The sequence below is a fragment of the Anser cygnoides genome, chromosome 5, assembly GCF_040182565.1.
Source record: "Anser cygnoides isolate HZ-2024a breed goose chromosome 5, Taihu_goose_T2T_genome, whole genome shotgun sequence".
NCBI classification, from domain to species: domain Eukaryota; kingdom Metazoa; phylum Chordata; class Aves; order Anseriformes; family Anatidae; genus Anser; species Anser cygnoides.
The window spans coordinates 60,397,010-60,415,175 of NC_089877.1; the positions used below are offsets into that span (position 1 = coordinate 60,397,010).

General features: G+C 46.0%; 1 protein-coding gene across 2 annotated transcripts in view; it reads right to left on the reverse strand.

Moving 5' to 3' along the window:
* Window positions 1-18,166, reverse strand: part of PRKCH (protein kinase C eta) — a 116,460-nt gene that overhangs the window by 60,853 nt on the left and 37,441 nt on the right. For both annotated transcript variants that reach the window (XM_013182973.3, XM_048066092.2), the window contains exons 3-7: window positions 7,145-7,295; window positions 6,293-6,327; window positions 4,714-4,802; window positions 2,907-3,036; window positions 1,868-1,995 (exon numbers count right to left, since the gene is read on the reverse strand). In XM_013182973.3, coding sequence (XP_013038427.3) covers window positions 1,868-1,995; window positions 2,907-3,036; window positions 4,714-4,802; window positions 6,293-6,327; window positions 7,145-7,295 — 533 coding nt within the window. The remainder of the gene's footprint in view (window positions 1-1,867; window positions 1,996-2,906; window positions 3,037-4,713; window positions 4,803-6,292; window positions 6,328-7,144; window positions 7,296-18,166) is intronic.

Genomic DNA, 18,166 nt, shown 5'->3' on the forward strand with positions numbered 1-18,166 from the left:
CCTGCCTCTCTCTGCCCTCACTCCCCAGAAAAAAATAAGACTCCCTTCTAACATCAGAAGTGAAAAGCATCATTTCTGCAGTATGAGAGGTGCTGGTGAAATCCAGAATCCAAACAGATTTCCTCTGATTCTCTTATGTTTCTACCTGATGCGAGGGCTCTTAAGAAAAGCCCATAGTGGGACCCAAACCTCAAAATAGTTTTCTTTCCCATAGCTGTGCTCCTGGCTTCCTCTACTGCTGCAAATTCAAACGAATGTTTTTCTTGCCCACACCAGCAATGTGTGTCTGCATTTTCAGGAATTGTATCAGCATTAGCAAGCATTTCTAGAGTTTCTGGTTTTGCAGTATGTGAAGACCAAGTCAATCCCCAGTGCCCTCCGTTCATGTTTTTCACGTACGAGTGTGCACACAAACTAGAAGTACTTTTGTTTAATTTATTGGTGCGAACAAAGTCACAGGGACTTCTTGAGCTCCACCTTGTGACTGCTCTGATGTAAAGCAAAATTCTTCCCTGCACAGGAAGCCTTCCCTTGCTGCCACAGAAATGGTAACCTCAGCCATGCAGAAAGAACCAAAACCATTCAGGATAACACCCAAGAAAACTCCCAGATTTAAGCTTCTGAACACTAACTGGAGCCTTTAGCTGACATGTAAGAAGAGGAGATCGCTAAACACCAAGCACAGATTTTTATTTTCCTGGTCTCATTTTCTTTTGACATATATATTATGCAAACCATGAACGTGAAAAAGCGATGATTTTTACAAAACTAAGTTGGGGGTGTGTGGCTTGTGTTTCCATGTAACTCCAAGAATTACTGAACCTTGAACTGCTACAGCATGAAGCAGGAAAATAAGGAAGTCTCATTTTTTATGAGCCAACTGAAATCAAAAAGGACAGCAGAGCTTAATGAGCATGCTAGGCTGAGAAAGCTTGATGTGGTCGATCAGCGCAGCTGACTAACAAGATTAACTACAGCTGGCGATTGTCTTTTGGTTTTGAATACATATATGTAGGTCAAATAAAAATGTCTAGCATTTTACTATGGGTGATTGGGGTTTCAAACTGACTTTTCAAAACTGCTAGCAAAAATAAAAAAAACGCTTCATGAAAACCAATTTATTACCAAATAACAGCTCTGACTTCTGGTATTGTGTATGGACATTATCACTCAAGCTCTTATACTGTCCTTTAAATTCTCCAAATACATTCAGGTACACAACAGCTGAATTTTAGGGTGCCTTAAATATTGACAGACAAAAATTGTAACACATATGTCCCAGCTCTAGCAGTAATCTCACTAGGACCCTGGCTTGGACCACAAAGACCAGAGATGATGCTATGTTGACAGTGACCTTGGATTTTAGCTGGGGAAAGAGCGGTAAATCATGAAACGGATTGCCCCAAATGACTCAAAACCGGTGACAAAGCTAGGAAGAGAACTTGGGCCTCTTGCTTAGCTCGTCTTTTGCTCTACCACCAACCACATAGAGAGGCAGTGCATTTGTATTTGTGGAAAGGCTGAAGAAAGGTATGGCATGAATTGCATTGACAATTATTAGTTTGGGGTCTGATACTCTCATTTAGGCCAAACAGATGCAAGCATCAATGGAGTCACACCACTACGAAACATAAACAAAGTAACATTTATAGACTGATGCCTCCACCATGGTAAATCTGGATAGAAAACATCCATTTTTCAGGTGAAATCTTTGCCACAAGTCTCACAGAGCAACAGCCTACACATGCAGCCCCCTGGCCAATGCCACTTGTCATAACTGAAGTCTCTGATTTCTCCTGTATGCATACAGATTGGACTCAGATGTAAACATTTACAAATAGAGGAGGGAAAAAAGAAAAAGACTCACCGAATTTGGGGAAATGCTCCCAGGTTGCAGGCCCATGCACGCCAAGGTTTTAGCGAGCTCTGCTGAGTTCACCCCACAGTTTGGTGCAACATTTGCTTGGCATCGGATGTGGACGTTCATTTTACAGACTGACAAGGGCGATGGCAGGGGTGAAAAGTAAAAGCAAAGGAACAATTAGAGTAACTTAGAGGGATTTATTGCTGAGAAATAACTTAGCAAAGGACTGCTCAGCTTCAGGAAATATACTGACCAGACTCCACCCTGGATCTGAACAAAGAGTGTATTTTTGCCACTGATCTCAGCAGAAACAAGATTAACACTCGTATAAGCGAATAAACTCCTGAAAATCACGTGAGCATACCTCAAACACTCCAAGTAGGGTGCTATATTACCTGAAGCTATTCATAAGCTCAAGTATGTTTGTGAGGTATATAAATAACATTGCAGCCATGCCTTCAATTAAAATTAGGATTTATAATGCCACAGAATTAGCAACAAACTTTCCCTGCATTTGCAGATATCTAATTTTAGAGATACGTTGATTAATGGGAAGTAAAATCTTTCTTGCTTTCACTCATGGACGCACATACGACCTCTTGTGGGAGATGAAGGCAAATGGAGATTGTTACCTATAGGACTTTACAGTTTAGATCACTGAAACAAAAACGTGGATGTTTTGTCATCAAGTAACAGTATGACAGTTTAGTCAACCTGTGGCAATGACCTTCTTTTCTTTGGATGCCTTTTGCTGCCTTATCTAATTAGGACAGATAAGGTAAAGAGAAAAAATGATGCAGGAAGCAGCAACACCCAAGAATATTTTCAACAGTGCAAGCTAAACAGAGCTGTGCTGAGAGTAAAAAATTTGAGTCCTTCTGGAAACCTGATATTAAAAAGTAGATGTGCATTTTTGTAACTCTTGCAAAGATGAATATTTATTGCTTGTCCTTCTCTTGGTTGCACAAATCGAGCTCACACAGTGCATTGAGAGTCTAAAAATATATATCATGTGAAAAGACTACAGTAAGAAGCTGCTCACTTTTACACTGTAGGCCCTGTCGCATAATTCCCCAGAGTAAGGAACCGCAGTGGTCACAGAAAGTTGGGACTTTGTAGTTGTGGACGCTGAACTTATGAGGAATGTTGATTCCAAACCTCTGTTCAGTCACCTGAGGGACCAAAAGAAAAGCAGAGATATAAACATCCAAATATACACATAAACCAAAGTTCATTTACATACTGACATTTAACTGCAGAACCGTGAAAATAATTCCAACTCAGAAAACATCCCAATTCATCACTTCACTGAGATTTATTGTAAGAACCCTGACTGAAATCTCGTTTGCAGAGAATCTACTCTGGTTTACTTGCTGGGCAGGCTGGAATATCTGACAAAGCAGATTTTAAAGAAGGCTGCCCAGGCAATTTTAAATTCTTAAAACAAACTTAGAATTAGAAAGCATGGATTACCTCATCACAAACCTATCATACTAAAGTGCCAAATATAAATTGATAGCTACAGCAATTTGTAACTAAATAGTTCTCAAATGACTAACTTGCATACTATGTGCGAACATGTAACTTTATGTCAAACGGCTGATTTCATTAAATTCAATATTGAATAGTTTTCCCAGCTCCTCCTAAAGTTCTCATTTCTTTTCTCACCCTCCTCTTTCATTTCAGGCCCACATTTAGCTTCATAGCTTGCTGTCATCCCCTTTTTGACTTTGTTCTTTTCCAACTGTGAATCTTTCAGATCTCAAAGACACCTTAGAAAAGGTTACATCAGCTGAAAGAATCCATTCCCATTTAACCTCTTCATTACTTTCTAATTTGTGTCTCAACAAGCAGCTGCTGGAAGAGTGACTAGGGGAAGCCATCACTTAGGAAAAGCTAGAGGGGCTACTGAAATGATGAGTTTAAAGCGAGTGGTGCCTCCTCACCTCTGTCTTCTTTTAAAGCAGTTTAAATATGTTATATACCATTCACAATGCTAAAAGGGGGGATGAGGTACAGGGATGATGATTCAGTATTAGACTTGCACTTTAGCCTTAAACATTTTAATTTATTTTTATCTGGTTTGGCAAGGGGTCATTTTAAGAAGTCTAGCTCAGCAGTTCTGAGTCAAGAAATAATGAGGAAAGGCAATTGCTTGCATGCACTAGAAAGGTTTCTGCATGGGATACAATAGATCTACCTCCCAATTAAGAACATTTCAATTGAATTTCCTCAAAGAGTTATTAAACAATTTCCAGTTATAGAAATGAGATGCAATGCACAGTGCTGTTTTAGGTGGGGATGTTATTCCTGTCAAATACAGCCAAAACTAGCACAGAAGAAAGCCTTCAGAAACACAAGTTATGCAAGGGTTTCTTTATTACAACATAAATAATTTCATAGAGTAAAGGTGTGGTGCAGTGACTAAATGGGCACTTAAAATTACTGAAAAAGAAAAATAAAAAAGGCAAAACAAAGAGCAGTGGTTGGATTTTAATGCCAGAGGAATCCACATTAAGAGCTGGGCACCAAATTTTGATGATGACGTGGTTAATCATGAAGGAAAATTACCAAGGCAAACAGTTTGGTTTGCTATTTCTTGATGTCTTCAGATGAAGACCCTTCCTAAACTATGTGGTGGTCCAACCAGTTAGTGGAATTAACAGCTAGATGATATTACACAGCCTATGTAATATCATAATGATAGGGATGCATGTCCCTATCATTCTTCCTCATTTTTAAATCCATGAATGAAGGTAGCACAGAATAGGTTCTATGACAGGGAAATGCCCAGACAATCCTGAAGATTCACAAATTACGATGACCCAAAACAACAAACATGACTTTACCTTGAGATCGTTCTTGTTAGTATTGTTTTGGCACGTGCAAGCTGTAACAATTAGATGATGGCAGCGCTTGTGTACAACACAGGTGCATACTAGGAAATAAAAGAGGCATGCTGAAAAGAACTTTTGAAAGACTCAGAACACATCACCCCATCAGCTGGTTTCTTTATGGCTCACTTATATTATCAGGACACAGTAAAAATGCGAAAAATAATCAGGGTGGCTCAGAATTTCCAAAATCTCCTAACAGATCTGGAGGTTCATCTACAACCCACTGCAAAAGAAATTTTGCACTGGATCATTCATACTGACTAGAAAACGGCTGCCACAAAATACGGGAGATGCAAAGAGAAACACGAGTGTAAAATGAGCTCCCTAAAAATGCTGTTGTACTTATCCTGGGATATTTCACACACATACACAAACAACATTAGAGAACACAGGTCTGAGATACCAAAAGCCATCCCTACATCTCAGTGGCAAAGCGTCTCTCCTGTTGGATACCCAACTGAGTGCTGTCCAGGTTAGTTTGTTAGGGTCAGTGCAATGCCTGCATCTGGGAAGCTGGGCAACTGCAGCAGAACGGTGCTGTGTCTAGGCTAATCAGCTAGTCCCAATCAAGAGGATTAATTAGCCCTAAAGCACAGCAGGGCTCTCTGCAGCTCTGAAGCTGGCTTGGCTGGAATGAACTTGGATTCCTCCACTCCATAACCCTGCGTGCACTGGAGCCAACACTAATGGCCACAGCTACTGACTGGGCAAGGAGATTTTTGTAATGGAAGAAGTAAGTTGCAGATGTGTTGCAGGGTCCCGCACTATTCCATCTGTAGCTGACTTAAGCTTACATACACAAGGGTCTACCAGTAACATTCAATTTCACCCAGAGATTTTATGCAAGATACCCATTTGGTTTACATGCAGCTTCCTTGCATATCAACACTCCAGTGCCCTATTGTATTGCACAAGAAGGCTGTGTTAGAAGGCCTGGGTGACCATGCACTTGTGAAGCAAGTAGTTCTGCTACCTTACCATAGAAAAAAAGAGAAAGGAACTAAAATAATTAAGTGCAAATGAGGACCACATACATCTGTACAGCCATTCAGCCAAAACGTGCATTCAGACACAAGTGCTGCACCAGGCCCCGAGACTGCCCTTTGAAGTCACATCCTAAATTTCACTTTGTTTATCTACATAGGGAGAGAAAGGAAGAGGGTGGCCATCCCAGCAAGGTGCTTTGTGTTTTAGTATCAGCTGGACACTGTGTTGAAGGGACGTTGGGTTTCTCAAGCCTAGCCAGGTGTTGCACACACTCAGTAACTTGGTGGATCTGTACAGGAGGAAAACTGTGGGTGAAACACAGCAACTGGACCCCTGGGTGTTTGCATGAGCGTGGGTGATTGTTCCTACACGCCATCAAGCTACCAGACTGACAGCTGCTCTAGTGCACGGTTTTGGCTGGCTGAGGAGGAAGATAAGCGGTGACTTCAGAGAAGCTCGTAACCACAGGACATCCCAGCTGCACAGGGAAGTGCTCCTGAGGCAGCACACCCAACAAACACAGAGCCCGAGCAGAGCACCTTACCTTGACACTGGTATCCCTGCTTCCCAAACACGCCCCTGTGCAAAGCAAAACATGAACAGAATTTAGTAGCAGTAAAGCAGCCTTCTTGCAGACCATTTACAGAAAAGAGAGCCAAAAGGCAAGAGGATCCCAAATGACCAGATCCCTGGGGAAAAACTGCCCAGCAATAAGGGTGCAATTCAGTACTGGGGGGGTGTAAGTGTAGCAAAGCACTGCCAGGGCCAGAGCTTACAGTGCAAGGCTGTCAATGTACGTGTTATTCTTCAAATTCCCCCTCACTCTAGTTTCTGAAATACTTCGTTTTATTACAACACACACCACACTTATTAGACTGATCCCAACAGCCCACACCCTGTTATTATCTCTCCTACTCCATGCTCTTTTGAGACATATGTAAGTTTTTCTCCCTGCTCTGCCTACGCCCCCACACATATCATCCCACACCTTACACCTCCTCTGATGGCTTTTCTGTTCTCAGATATTTTCTCTAGTTTTTCAAGCAACTGTTTTTCTCATTGTAACCTCAAAACTCCGCTCAAACTAACATTTGTGGTCTTTCTTTACTTCTTTTCCTGAAATAACATTTGCACTTACAAGCGAGGAACATTGTCCTATCCCCACATTCTCCCAGTTGGCTTCCAGCATCCAGCCAACACATCAGCTCCGGCCTCTCTGCAGCAGATTCCAATTTGCAGTGTAAAAGTACCCTGGTCATCCTGGTAGGCATGGGGAGTCACTTTGATAGCCCTTGGTAAACTACTGGGTAACTGATTCAGCATCATGGATAGCATGTCAGTCCCCAGGACATAAAGGATAGGAAGGTCCGCACCACTGCTTTTGAGCAATTCTTACCAGATGAACTCCCTGCAGTGTGAGCAGTACGTTGGCTGTCGCAGGTAGGTAGCCATGAATTTGTGCCCGTTCACCTGATGCACTCGTCTTCGCATCGCCCGCTGGCGCTTCCGAGTGAGGTTCTTAAAAATTCGATCCCTCGGGAGGGTTCCTATGCAGGAAAAACAAAAAGCAACAAAGCATTAGCACTGTTGTGCACAATTGCTATCCCACTTTTTGCTATGGCACAAAATGCTTTCAAAGGCCACGATTACATCCCTGGTTTAGAAGTTGGATAATTAGGATCTAGCACAAGGAAAGCATCTGGGAAAGGCAACAGAGTACGTTAATGGCAAAGGCCAAAATCTCAAAATTACATTCTTCATCTAGAAATAACTGCTTCTTCCCATCTGCCTCTCACTCCTCTCCCATGTTGAGACATGTCACTAACACATTGATTCGTAAGGTGTAAACAGACCAGAAGCTCAAGGCTAATGAGTTATCACAACTCACAGCTCTTTGGGTAATAACTTCTGAAAATGTGACTGTGTGCAACTGACTGACCAGCCCTGTGCGGTGGTGCTGAGGCAAAGCCATCACTTGCTTGCTGAATAGTGTTTATCCACCTTCAGTATCCTCATGCTATGCTTCAGCATCACCATTTGTAGTGACTTTGCTGTTTGGTTTTATGTGTCATTCTCCACTTTCTTTAAAGGGCTCATTTACCAAAGGACAGATAACATTTTATAGTTCTAGAGAGCAACGCACCAGGAGCCATTGGCACTGCAAAACTCAATCATCTCAAAACTTACTGTTATTTATTTATTTATTTTTAAAAGCAGGTTTAGTTCAGCCATATAACAATTCCCAAGCAAAGCTCAGTTTACACAGAACAAGTCACTCTTAAAACACAGAACTGAGCCCTGGATCCAGAAAGTCATTCACATACAGCAGCAGACATCTGTCTTAAAAACCACAGCCATCTGGCTTCTGGGATCCTTGCACAGACCAGGTCAGACTCATCTGAGCTTCCCAGATCAAAGCCTCATCTGGGCCACACTTGCCTCAGAAGAAAGAAAGAAAATTTGCAGTGTTCAAGTCAGTTGCTTTCCAAAGGATGGGATCAGGCCCTCCTAACAAGTGCACCCTGGGGACACATGCTGGAGTCTGCTGCAGGACAGCGTGCACCAGCACACTCAGGACGCCTGTTTCGAGGGCAGACTGCTGCAAGACAGAAGCCTGCTATTGCCAAACCCCTCTGCACAGATATAATGCCACAGGAAGAGCAGGCGGTCTGTAAACTTCCCAGCTCTCTGATCGTCCCAGAGCAGCTGATCGGCAGCCGTACCCAAACACAGCTGTTCCCGTACCACTTCATTTGCCCATAAAGAGGGGGCAGAGCATTTCCCTGCTTTCAACTAGCTTTGTTGATTAACTGCTAAAAAAAAAAAAAAAAGCCATCGACCTGATCAAGGCTTGAAGTGTAAGAGTCCCACATCACAGGCACATTTCCTGGTCCTTTCTCTAAGAGTGGAGATTAGGGAAGCCGTCCCATCAGCGCTGAACCCAGCCACTTCAAAGGGATGCAAGCCACATGATGTATTCCTCTGAGTGTTCTTGCCACACAGGTTTCGAAGCAAAGCCAGCCATAAAGCTCAGTTTTGCTTTTTTTTCTACTGCATTCTCCCAGCCATTTGTGCACTTCCATAGGCACCGACTGGAAACTTCATACCCAATGACTTAACTGTGACACGGAGCTTGGCCTGACTGTGAAACAGCTTGCATTTATTTTTAAAATGGAAGTACACTATAAATTAGGATTTTCCCATTAAAAGAAAAAAGGATGTGGTATGGCTCATCCAAGCACTTAAAAAGAAACCTGCCTTCTTCGCTGCCGAGCTTCAAGCAGTTGCTCAGAAAGACAAGTGTAGAAAAGCCTGCCCTTCTAGGGAAGTGCTTAAATGCGTGTTTAATTCTCACTGAAGCCAACAGGACTCAGGGGACCACAGGAATTGCCAGGCTGAATCACAACATTTGCCCATCTAGTTCAGCATCCTGCCTCTGTCGGTGGGCAACCAGGAACACATGACAGCAAGATGGAGGAACCCTGCAGCTGTGAGATAATTTGCCTCTTTCCCCCACACAAGATGTCATTTTGATCTCCAAAAGTGCGAGCTGACGTGCGGAGGTTTAATATCCCTTCCAAACATTCAATCATCGCTGTGCAATTTCAATAGCCTTGTTATCTACCACGGAAAACATGGCTGAGGAGAACTTCAAGAGGTCAACCAGTTCATCCTTCTTCCCCAAAAGAGGAAGCCAGTTCCTTCGCTGAGCTCAAACTTCGTGTGAGAGAATAAAAAACAAAAAAAATCAGAAATTTCCTTCCGTTATTTTGGAATTTGCCCACCTTTAAATTCAAGCGAACTTACCCTTTGTCTAGGTGTAAGCTTACACTTAAGTGTTTTTCTGGATCAGGGCCAAAAACCTCAGTTGGCAGTTTTCTGGCTTGGAGCTCAGCACGCACAGGAGAACTTCCAAAGAATGGAAAATGAAGAGAAGCATTTGGGAGTGGGTGCTGAGCACAGATTTCAATCACCGAAAGCAGCAGCCCGGTCACCAGCTTGCTTCGCACCGGCTGCTCCTTTAGAAGCCCAACAGATGACCCCCCTAAGTTCATGCGCTCCCATTTACCAGAGTTTAAGGGAATTACGTTCCCAGTTTAGCTCACGTAGGTCTGTTTGTCACGGTTCCCCCTGGGGACCAGCATGGGATAAAAGCCCCCCGCCACGAGCAGGCCCCAGGCGGATAAGAGCAAAGCAGCCCACGGCACTACCAAGCAGGACACGCAGCGCGGCCTGGGGCTCAGCCTGCTTTCAGACAGCCCACGGTTTTGAAATGGTTCACAAAGGGTTATTAATATTTAAAACATTCCTCAAATTTCACGTTTTCCCACGTTACACTGTTGCATTATCCTGTGCATTTCTCCAGGTGCAGGTCTTCCAGGTGATCCTCACACCCATGCTTATGTTCATCCCCCATTAAGTTACAGCAAATTTAGGGTTTATTAAACAGAAGACTGACTTCAGCAGGGCCTGCGATACTTTCAACATGGAATCAGCTCTTTTGGGTATTTGCTCCCCCCGTTTCCTGATGCTGTCTGGATTGAAAATGCGAGGGAAAGCCCAGCACGCCTCAGGGCTGCAGGAGGACATCCACCACGCAATCTGGATGATCCAAATACACGGCCACATCCCACAGAATAAATTCCTCCTTCAGAGGGCCCGAGCGCTCCCTGACCCCTCACACCACGGCACGGAGCGGGTGAGTTCAGCCCCCCGACAACAAGGCCCAGGTGATTCTGAAATGGCGGACCACCACCACCAGCTATCCTTACCACCAAAACCACCTTATTCCTGAGAGCCAGCCCTCACCAGGATGGCAATTCCTCAGCACACAAGCACCACATACGCCAAGCCACCCACAGCATCGCTCTCAAGAGGCTGTGGGCCGAAACCACCCACTGGTGGTGGCCAGCACAGCCCCCGTGCCTTTAGTGTCACAGGGTGTAAGGTCGCTGCAGAAGTCTTTCTGCTCACAGTCTCTGGAGAGTTTCCTACAGAACATGGATTTTCTGCTCACGTGCTGACAGGATTTTGCCAAACAAAGCAGCTCTAGACCACTTTAGGAAGACCCAGACTTTTAAAAGCCTCTAATCTCTGGTGAAGCAACAAGCCACCACGAATGGTTCGGATGTCCACATACTGCTATAAAAACAAGCAAGTAATTACCCAGTGAAGGGAGTTGTCTGCGTTGATGGTTAAATTTGGATGTCTGTAACTATGGGGTATTTACTGCGCCTGGCTATCTGTAAAAGCGACTACAAAGTCAAGTACTAAAAAGCCTCTTCCCCTTTCCTCTTCTCCACTCAGGCCTAACACGTGTTTATGCCAGTGGAAATTATGCGTGTGGAGGGAGAGGAGAATAAATAACCCACCGAGTCATCCGGGGATGGCTGCAGGCACTGGTGCCCCACTCACCCTGCCAGCAGCGCAGACACCCTGCCCTGCCTGCCCCCGAGCCCACCTGATCCTGCCTTCCTGGACAGAGAACCCCCTCTCCCCATTGCATACCTTTCGGACAATTAAGCACAACTGCTGTAACGAAGTTATTTATCCGTATTGCTCAGTGCCACTACCCACTGCTCCTTCCAGCAGCCCTGGCTGGAGCTCAGCTCCTCCTGGTGCAGGAAAGACAAAGCAAGCTCTGCTGGAGAGACAGGTGAATTCATTTCTCAACAAGCCTTTTTGGAACACTTTTTTAAAAATTTTTTTATTCCAAGGGTTTATTTCAGTTAAGTCCTTACAGTGGTGGCGTAACTACAGCAGTAAGACAGACGGAAAAGCTGCAGCATGAAGTGCTGTGGCGTCACTGCTCACCTCAGAGTAGTCAAAGCGTGTCAGAGCTCACCCATCAGAAACCAATCTCAGCACTGCTGCCGTAACGCCGGCACGAGAAGTGTTCGGGTACGCCCTGGCACATGAAGCTCTCTAGTGTTATAGTTCAGCACATGTCAACAAACTTGCCTTTGAAAGAAAGATATTCAAAAAACAATGTAAAAAGCCTTAAGCAATAATGCTAATAGATTAAAAAACAAAGCCTTTTTTATTAGTACCAGTATGCGTGCTACCCTGTGCTCCCCTAGGAGCACCCCAAGCAAGATCCCATCATACTGAACACCATACAGGCATGGAGTGGAGCCCAAGCACAGGACACACTAGACTGCCAAAAGCATGTGAGCAGACTGGAGGCCAGCGGCTGCAGCTCACAGCCCCTCACCAGCGCCGCAGCACAGAATAACAACCGCTGGGATCAGGCTGACAGCCCTCCTAGCCCATGTCCTGGCAGCGAGTAGTGGGAGGGTTTATTAGGAAACAGATACAAAAACCATCACCTACATCGGAGGCGGGAAGGAAAACACACACCCATCCCTTCCAGCCATCAGCGGTGCAGGAGCTCTCTCAATGCTCACCTAACAGCAGGCTTCTTCCTATTTACTGAAAATAAACAGAGGCTAAACCCAGATGTTTATTTTCCAAGCTGGAAAACATGTATCTTATGAAAAAATCCCTTACAAGGACTCGGTATATCAGTTAACCAAGAGTTTTATCTTCACAATCCCATGGATAGTCAAAACCACAGGAAGCCTTCCTAATTAAAACATTATAAACACAATGCAGCATTGAAGAAGCTGATAGCCCAACTCTGAAAGGGGAAAAGGATTTCAAAGCTACGACCTAAAGTTGTACTTCCACAGCTGATTGTTCTGCTTCCCCAGAACATGTGCTGTAGATTGAAAGCCTTTCCTTTCTTAAGGACTGCAAAGGTTTCTCTTCAGTTCACCTCACAAGTTACCTGGACATGTGAATCTGCCAAAGGGAAACAGCACATCCCCAGAAAACTTCTTAACTACATGGGTAGTGGTTCGCTTTCACTTCACATCCATGTGAGCTTCTGTCCTCCTGCAATTTCTATCAGTCTGTGCATGAAAACAGATCGGTTCAAATCCCAGCAGAAGCTTACAGCAAAGAAAACATGTGGCACATCAAACAGAGGCTGAGGCTCGTGTTTGAGCCAGCTGCTGTTTTTCCCCTCTGAAAGTGCGAGAAGTTTGGTACGAAGACCAGAGAAAGAACTAGCTTGTGCTGGCAGGGCTGGGGTGTCTTCTACCAGCACTTGTCAGAAAAGTCATTTTAATGGGCAGTTCATCTTTTAAGATGTCAACCAGTCAACACTGTCTTAAAGAACAAGAAGGAATAATAGAGCAATTTGCTCTGACTCCAAAAAAAAGGAATTTTCCCACTCATGAGTACGCAGCAGCGTTCTCAGCAGTCTCAGAGATGCACAGAACATGCAATCATCGTTGCCGCAAACAGAGCATCAAGTCACACAGAATTACGTGCTCAAGGCAAGGCCTTTGGTTCTCGCCCACACGCTGAAGTAGGGCAGACCCCCTTCCTTGTTTTTCTTCCCGGTTTAAGACAAACTGGTCTCAGCTCTCAACCTTAGTGCTAAGTGATCAGCAGCATTTGAATATCGAGGCTGAATAATGATTTTGGAGTGCAGCAGCAGTGAGAACAGGATCAATGAAGTTCAATCAACAGCTCTAGTGAACATGACAGCGTTCAGCTACTGCTATAAATCCCATCACAAGCTTATTTCTGGAATCACACTGTGATGCCAAAGCTCCGGCAGCAACAGCAGGTGAGGAAGAGATCACAATGCTGAGCAGACACGTCTCAAGTTAGCACCAGGACCTTTGGGGGAAGTTCAATTTGCTTTGCAGTCTCTAGCATTTGGATGTAGGAGTGCAGGGACAAGGCGAGAGCTCTGCGGAGCTGGAGAGCCCAGCACGTGGCTGCCAAGGGGCCATCCACAGGCACGGGAGAGGAGAGGGCTGAGAAGTAGAAGGCAGAGCCTAGTGCTAAGGCTCGAGGAGGAATAGCTGCTTTATATCTGTTTGCATAAATCCTGTGAGAAAGTGAGAGAGGAGGAAGAAGGCAGCTTGAGAAACTTAAAACAACCAGCAAGGGTGTATTCTGCTGCCACTTGGAGTTTACAGACCAGCTATGAATACTATACAAGTTATTTTGCATAGAGATTTAATGATGATTGCCACACAGCTTTTCAGACACGCACAGGGCAATTCAAAAATCTGATTTTCCACGTCTGCTCTTATAAATTCTGTGATTTTTTAAATTTATTTAGAAGTCTGCTTGTGGATGTTGACAGTTAGGAAGCAAAGCACCGCAGCATGCTGTACAAGGCTGCAACACGTGATGGTAAGGCTCCTTCATTCATTTCTGTAGCGAGTAACAATGAAGAGGAAACGGGATGTGGAGATTAATGGAAGATTTCCATGAACATGAACAACCCCATGCCACAAAAGACCAGGTTCTGAAATGGAAATCATCACATGCCAGCTAGTTTGTGCTGTCCAGGCCACAGGCTGCAGAAGAGATGCTGGCTGCCAAGGAGGATGTGTTTGATGGGAAAGCCACTTCCCCGTGCTTCCCTCTTCCTTCTCTTTTCAGCCACACCGCTGTGAGAGAAGGAAAAGGACAGCTCCATTTTTCACCTACGTGTTTCTCTGCCAACAGCAAGAAACGTTTTTCTTACGCTCAGTTTGTCTTTGTCTCTACAAGTTTCTGCATTAGTTTGGAGATGGTAACCTCGTGATATTTGTTTGAAAGAGATACCAGGCTGGGCTGATAACAGCTAAGAACTGCCTCAACATGCACAAGGAGGAGATGCCAGGGGAAAAGGTTTTTAATTTTAAATTGGAGGAGGGACCTGACAGACAGCAGATACCTGGAGGGCTGAACGGAGCCCCCTGGAGCCCCAGATAGGCCCTGTGACTGAAAGGCCCACTCCTATCTGTGCCTGTACCCAGCAGGAGGCACACAATACCCATGTGGTGTGTAAAAGCAGGATAAATTAGTCAGGTCATATCCAGCGAGATGACAGACGGGAGCTTCCCTCGGGCTGCAGCTGAACGTGATCTTCCAGGTGCAGCCGGGCTGGGCGAAGACACCCGGCCCCAGCCCCGCGCTGCCTGCTCACGATGCGTTCCCCTCCGCAGCCCCTCGGACCTGTCGGCCTCACTCCGTGTGCAAGTGTGACCCAGCCCTGTCACGCTGATCTGGGCTAGGGGCAGGCAACAACAAAGGAAACCAAAACCTGAGGCTGACCCACACAACAGTAAGAACCGCGTCCCCTCCCCAGCTGGGGACAGAGCTGCACATCTGCTTGGAGTCTCAGTTTTACCATAAGATGGGGAAAATCCTCCTTGCTTGAAGATGTACAAATAATACTAGTACCTTGTACTTCTTACTGCATCACTCGTTAAAGACTTAACGAACCGATTCCTCTCTCTCCTCCCCTTGCCAATTATACTCATTATTATTTCCTTCTGCTTAGGCAAGTGAATTTCCATTGTAAAACCTCCTGTTAGTCCTTCCCACCTATTAAACCGAAGAGAAAAATGTTGAGATGTGATTTATTGGGAAAGGAAACCATTTAAATATATTATTCATTAAAAACAGGAAAATAAAACTAACAAAGCAACTTTGATCTTTCCCATGATTAATTCATGCACCAGAAGCCCTCTGTACCGTAAGTTTTAGAAGATTTCAAACTACGCTGCGCTGGCTGAAGGGTACGAGTACTACTGATGGGGTGACAGCATTAATAGGTCAAAGTTAGCAGCACCTGTGCAAAATCCTTGAGAAACACATAATTGGCACGCTGGGCAAACAGCAGGGAGATCCTGAACTTTCCCCTGATCCCGACGCCTCGGGGCTCGTGTGTGTTGTAACAGCCAGCAACTCACGCTCGTCGGTAGCTCCGCAGTCGGTGTTACAACACGCGACGAGGAGGCCCTACCTACCCAGGAAAGCATGAGTTTCCAAGTGGCATCTATTTTTAACCAGATGCAGCTTCGTGCTATTTTTAAGTAGATGCTCCAGGGACGTCCTTCTTCTGGGCTGCGTGACCAGCTTCGGAATCAAAATCAGGCAAGAGTATTAAAACAAGCGTGGTTACACAAGGTTTTACGCTCGAGTAAATTTGCTTAGAAGTCATGCCTTTATATTTAAACAATGCAGCTTTTCCAGAGAGATACAGGCTCAACATCTGTCCCAAAGAGGGGGCACCAGAAAGATATTCTTTATGTAACACGAGACAAAAAGCATAAAGAAGCTGGGATGAAGAGAAAGCCTGTTGAAATGGGAATACCCAAGCAGCTTGTATCCAGCAGGACCCGAGGTCTTGCAGCAATTTGACAAATTGCAACCACGTTACAAAACACTGCAGCCATCCCTGGGATAAAACCTCAAGTTTCCTTACTAGGGGCACCGCACCTTGCGGTGGGAAAGCAAATTGTAACCAAAAGCACAGCTGGAACCTAGACAGGCAGAAATTAATTGGGAACGTTAACAGAGTTGGACAAGCGACTTCAACACTCCCCTTTTCTTGCTGTTGGGGCCGTGCAGCAGAGATCACCGGTGCCTCAGCCTTTCCCAAGTCTTTGCTGGGGCATTTGCTCTGTGCTCCCTTGGAGGGATGCCCAGCACCTGAGTCACCAGCAGCCTCCCTGCAGCAGCTCCCGGCCGACTGGTCACCCAAGTCGCACAGAGCCAGCCCGAGCGGCCCGGCCGCACACTCAGCCCTGATTGCACAGCCGATCCCTGGTACTCTCGAGATTTCCATGTGGCAGCTTGCTAATAAGTTCCCTAATTGCAACAGCCTTAAAAAGCAGGTTGTTTACCATGTCGCTCTCCCACGCAGGTTCCCACACGCCACGGGCTGAGCAAAACGCCGCCGCAGCAAAGCATTTGTCAAAAAAATAAATAAATTCAGCCTCTTGATTCCCAAGCTTATTGCTGCCATGAAGAGGCTTGCCAAAAGGCAGCACCTCTCGTCAGGACGGTCCCACCTTGGTAATGCGGCGAGGAAATAATCTGTCTGCAAGTGCTCAGCCCAGCGATAGCATTTGGCTTCGCTTCACAGCCCGTCCAAAAGCACTCCTGCAGATGGCGCGGACCATTTCTGCTCTGCCCCACGCACCGCACCTGTCCCAGGGCCGGCGGATTATCATCGTTCCCCAGAGGGATTTCCTGTAGGGCCGTGGGCCAGGAGGAGCAGTGTTCGGAAAAGACATCTGTCCCAGACAGCCTCCCGCTCGGCTAACACAGCCAGACACGACCGATCCCACTGCCCCATCTCTCCCCCAACAGGGTTTTCACACTGCGATACATATTTCTCCATTTTGGAGATACATTTCTGAGATTTCAAAAGCAGATGTCCCAAATCCACACAGCTACAGCCTGGAAAATGCTGGGTGCCACATGGAGAGGGCGTTGCTTGCCTTGGCTCGGGATCTCTGCGCAGAGGGAAGGGCCCCTGCAGGTTTCACCAGCGCTCCAACAGCCACCAGCGCCACCAAACCAATTTCCTTCTCACAAACCGACGGCCCTTTCCACGAGGTGTAAGAGCAGCAGTAACGCGGACGTGCTCTGCCTCCCTGAGGGCTCTCCCATCTCACCCTCCTCGACTAATGAAGATGCAGAGGTGGCTGAGCGGGAAGAAAGCCACTTTCCCCACCAGCTTGCGATAGACACCTAAGTCTGCAGCTCCTTTCATCTCCTTCCCAGTGCCCCATGGAGCAGGAACACACGGGGAGGGAATTTGGTTAGGCTCAAATGGCACGAGATGAAAGTCAGACTACGGCTTGATGCTCATAACAGTGTACTTACACTGAGTTAAGCAGTTCTTCCCCCATACAGCAGCGCCGTGCCTTCCTTCCAGCACTCCCCTCCACACAGGCACTTCTCTGCTGGATCAGGTCCCAAACCTGGTTTAGCCGCGCACCCCACAAACAGCCCGGCTGGCACGACGCGAGGCGTGAAAACAATTTGGGAGGAAAAGAAGCCAGACTTCGTTGTGCCTTCTGCAGGATCTGTGTCACTGACATCCAGACTTCGGAAGCATCCTGACAGCACAGCCCGAAGCCTTGCGTGCTGCTGGACTCAGCCCTTTGTGCCCGCGCACGGGGTGGAGGGTGCCTGAACAGCCACGGTGTGCGATGGTCCTGGTGTGCTGGAGGCCATCAGCCCTTTGGGCTGCGACACTGGCACCTCTCTCTGAAGGACTGGCTTTTCTCGCCTTACCCCACATTAGGAGGTGAAATACAGGACCAAAGGCAATGCAGGGAAAAATGTGTGTAGGACCAGATGGGGGCCCCAGATTCTTCAGCCATCCCTGAAGTGCTCTGGGCTGTGCAGGCTGGAGGTGAGACATCTTCCTCTGCCTTCGGCTGGTCTGCAGTACGACTGCTATCAGGGTGTGCACCACGAACATACAGGGAGGCCAGATGTTAGGCACAAATTTCAGCATTTCCTGACATTTGAGGGTTTGATTTTGTAACTTCAGTGATATCCCTCAAATTAAAAGGTTTTTATTTTTAAGATGATTTCAAAACAA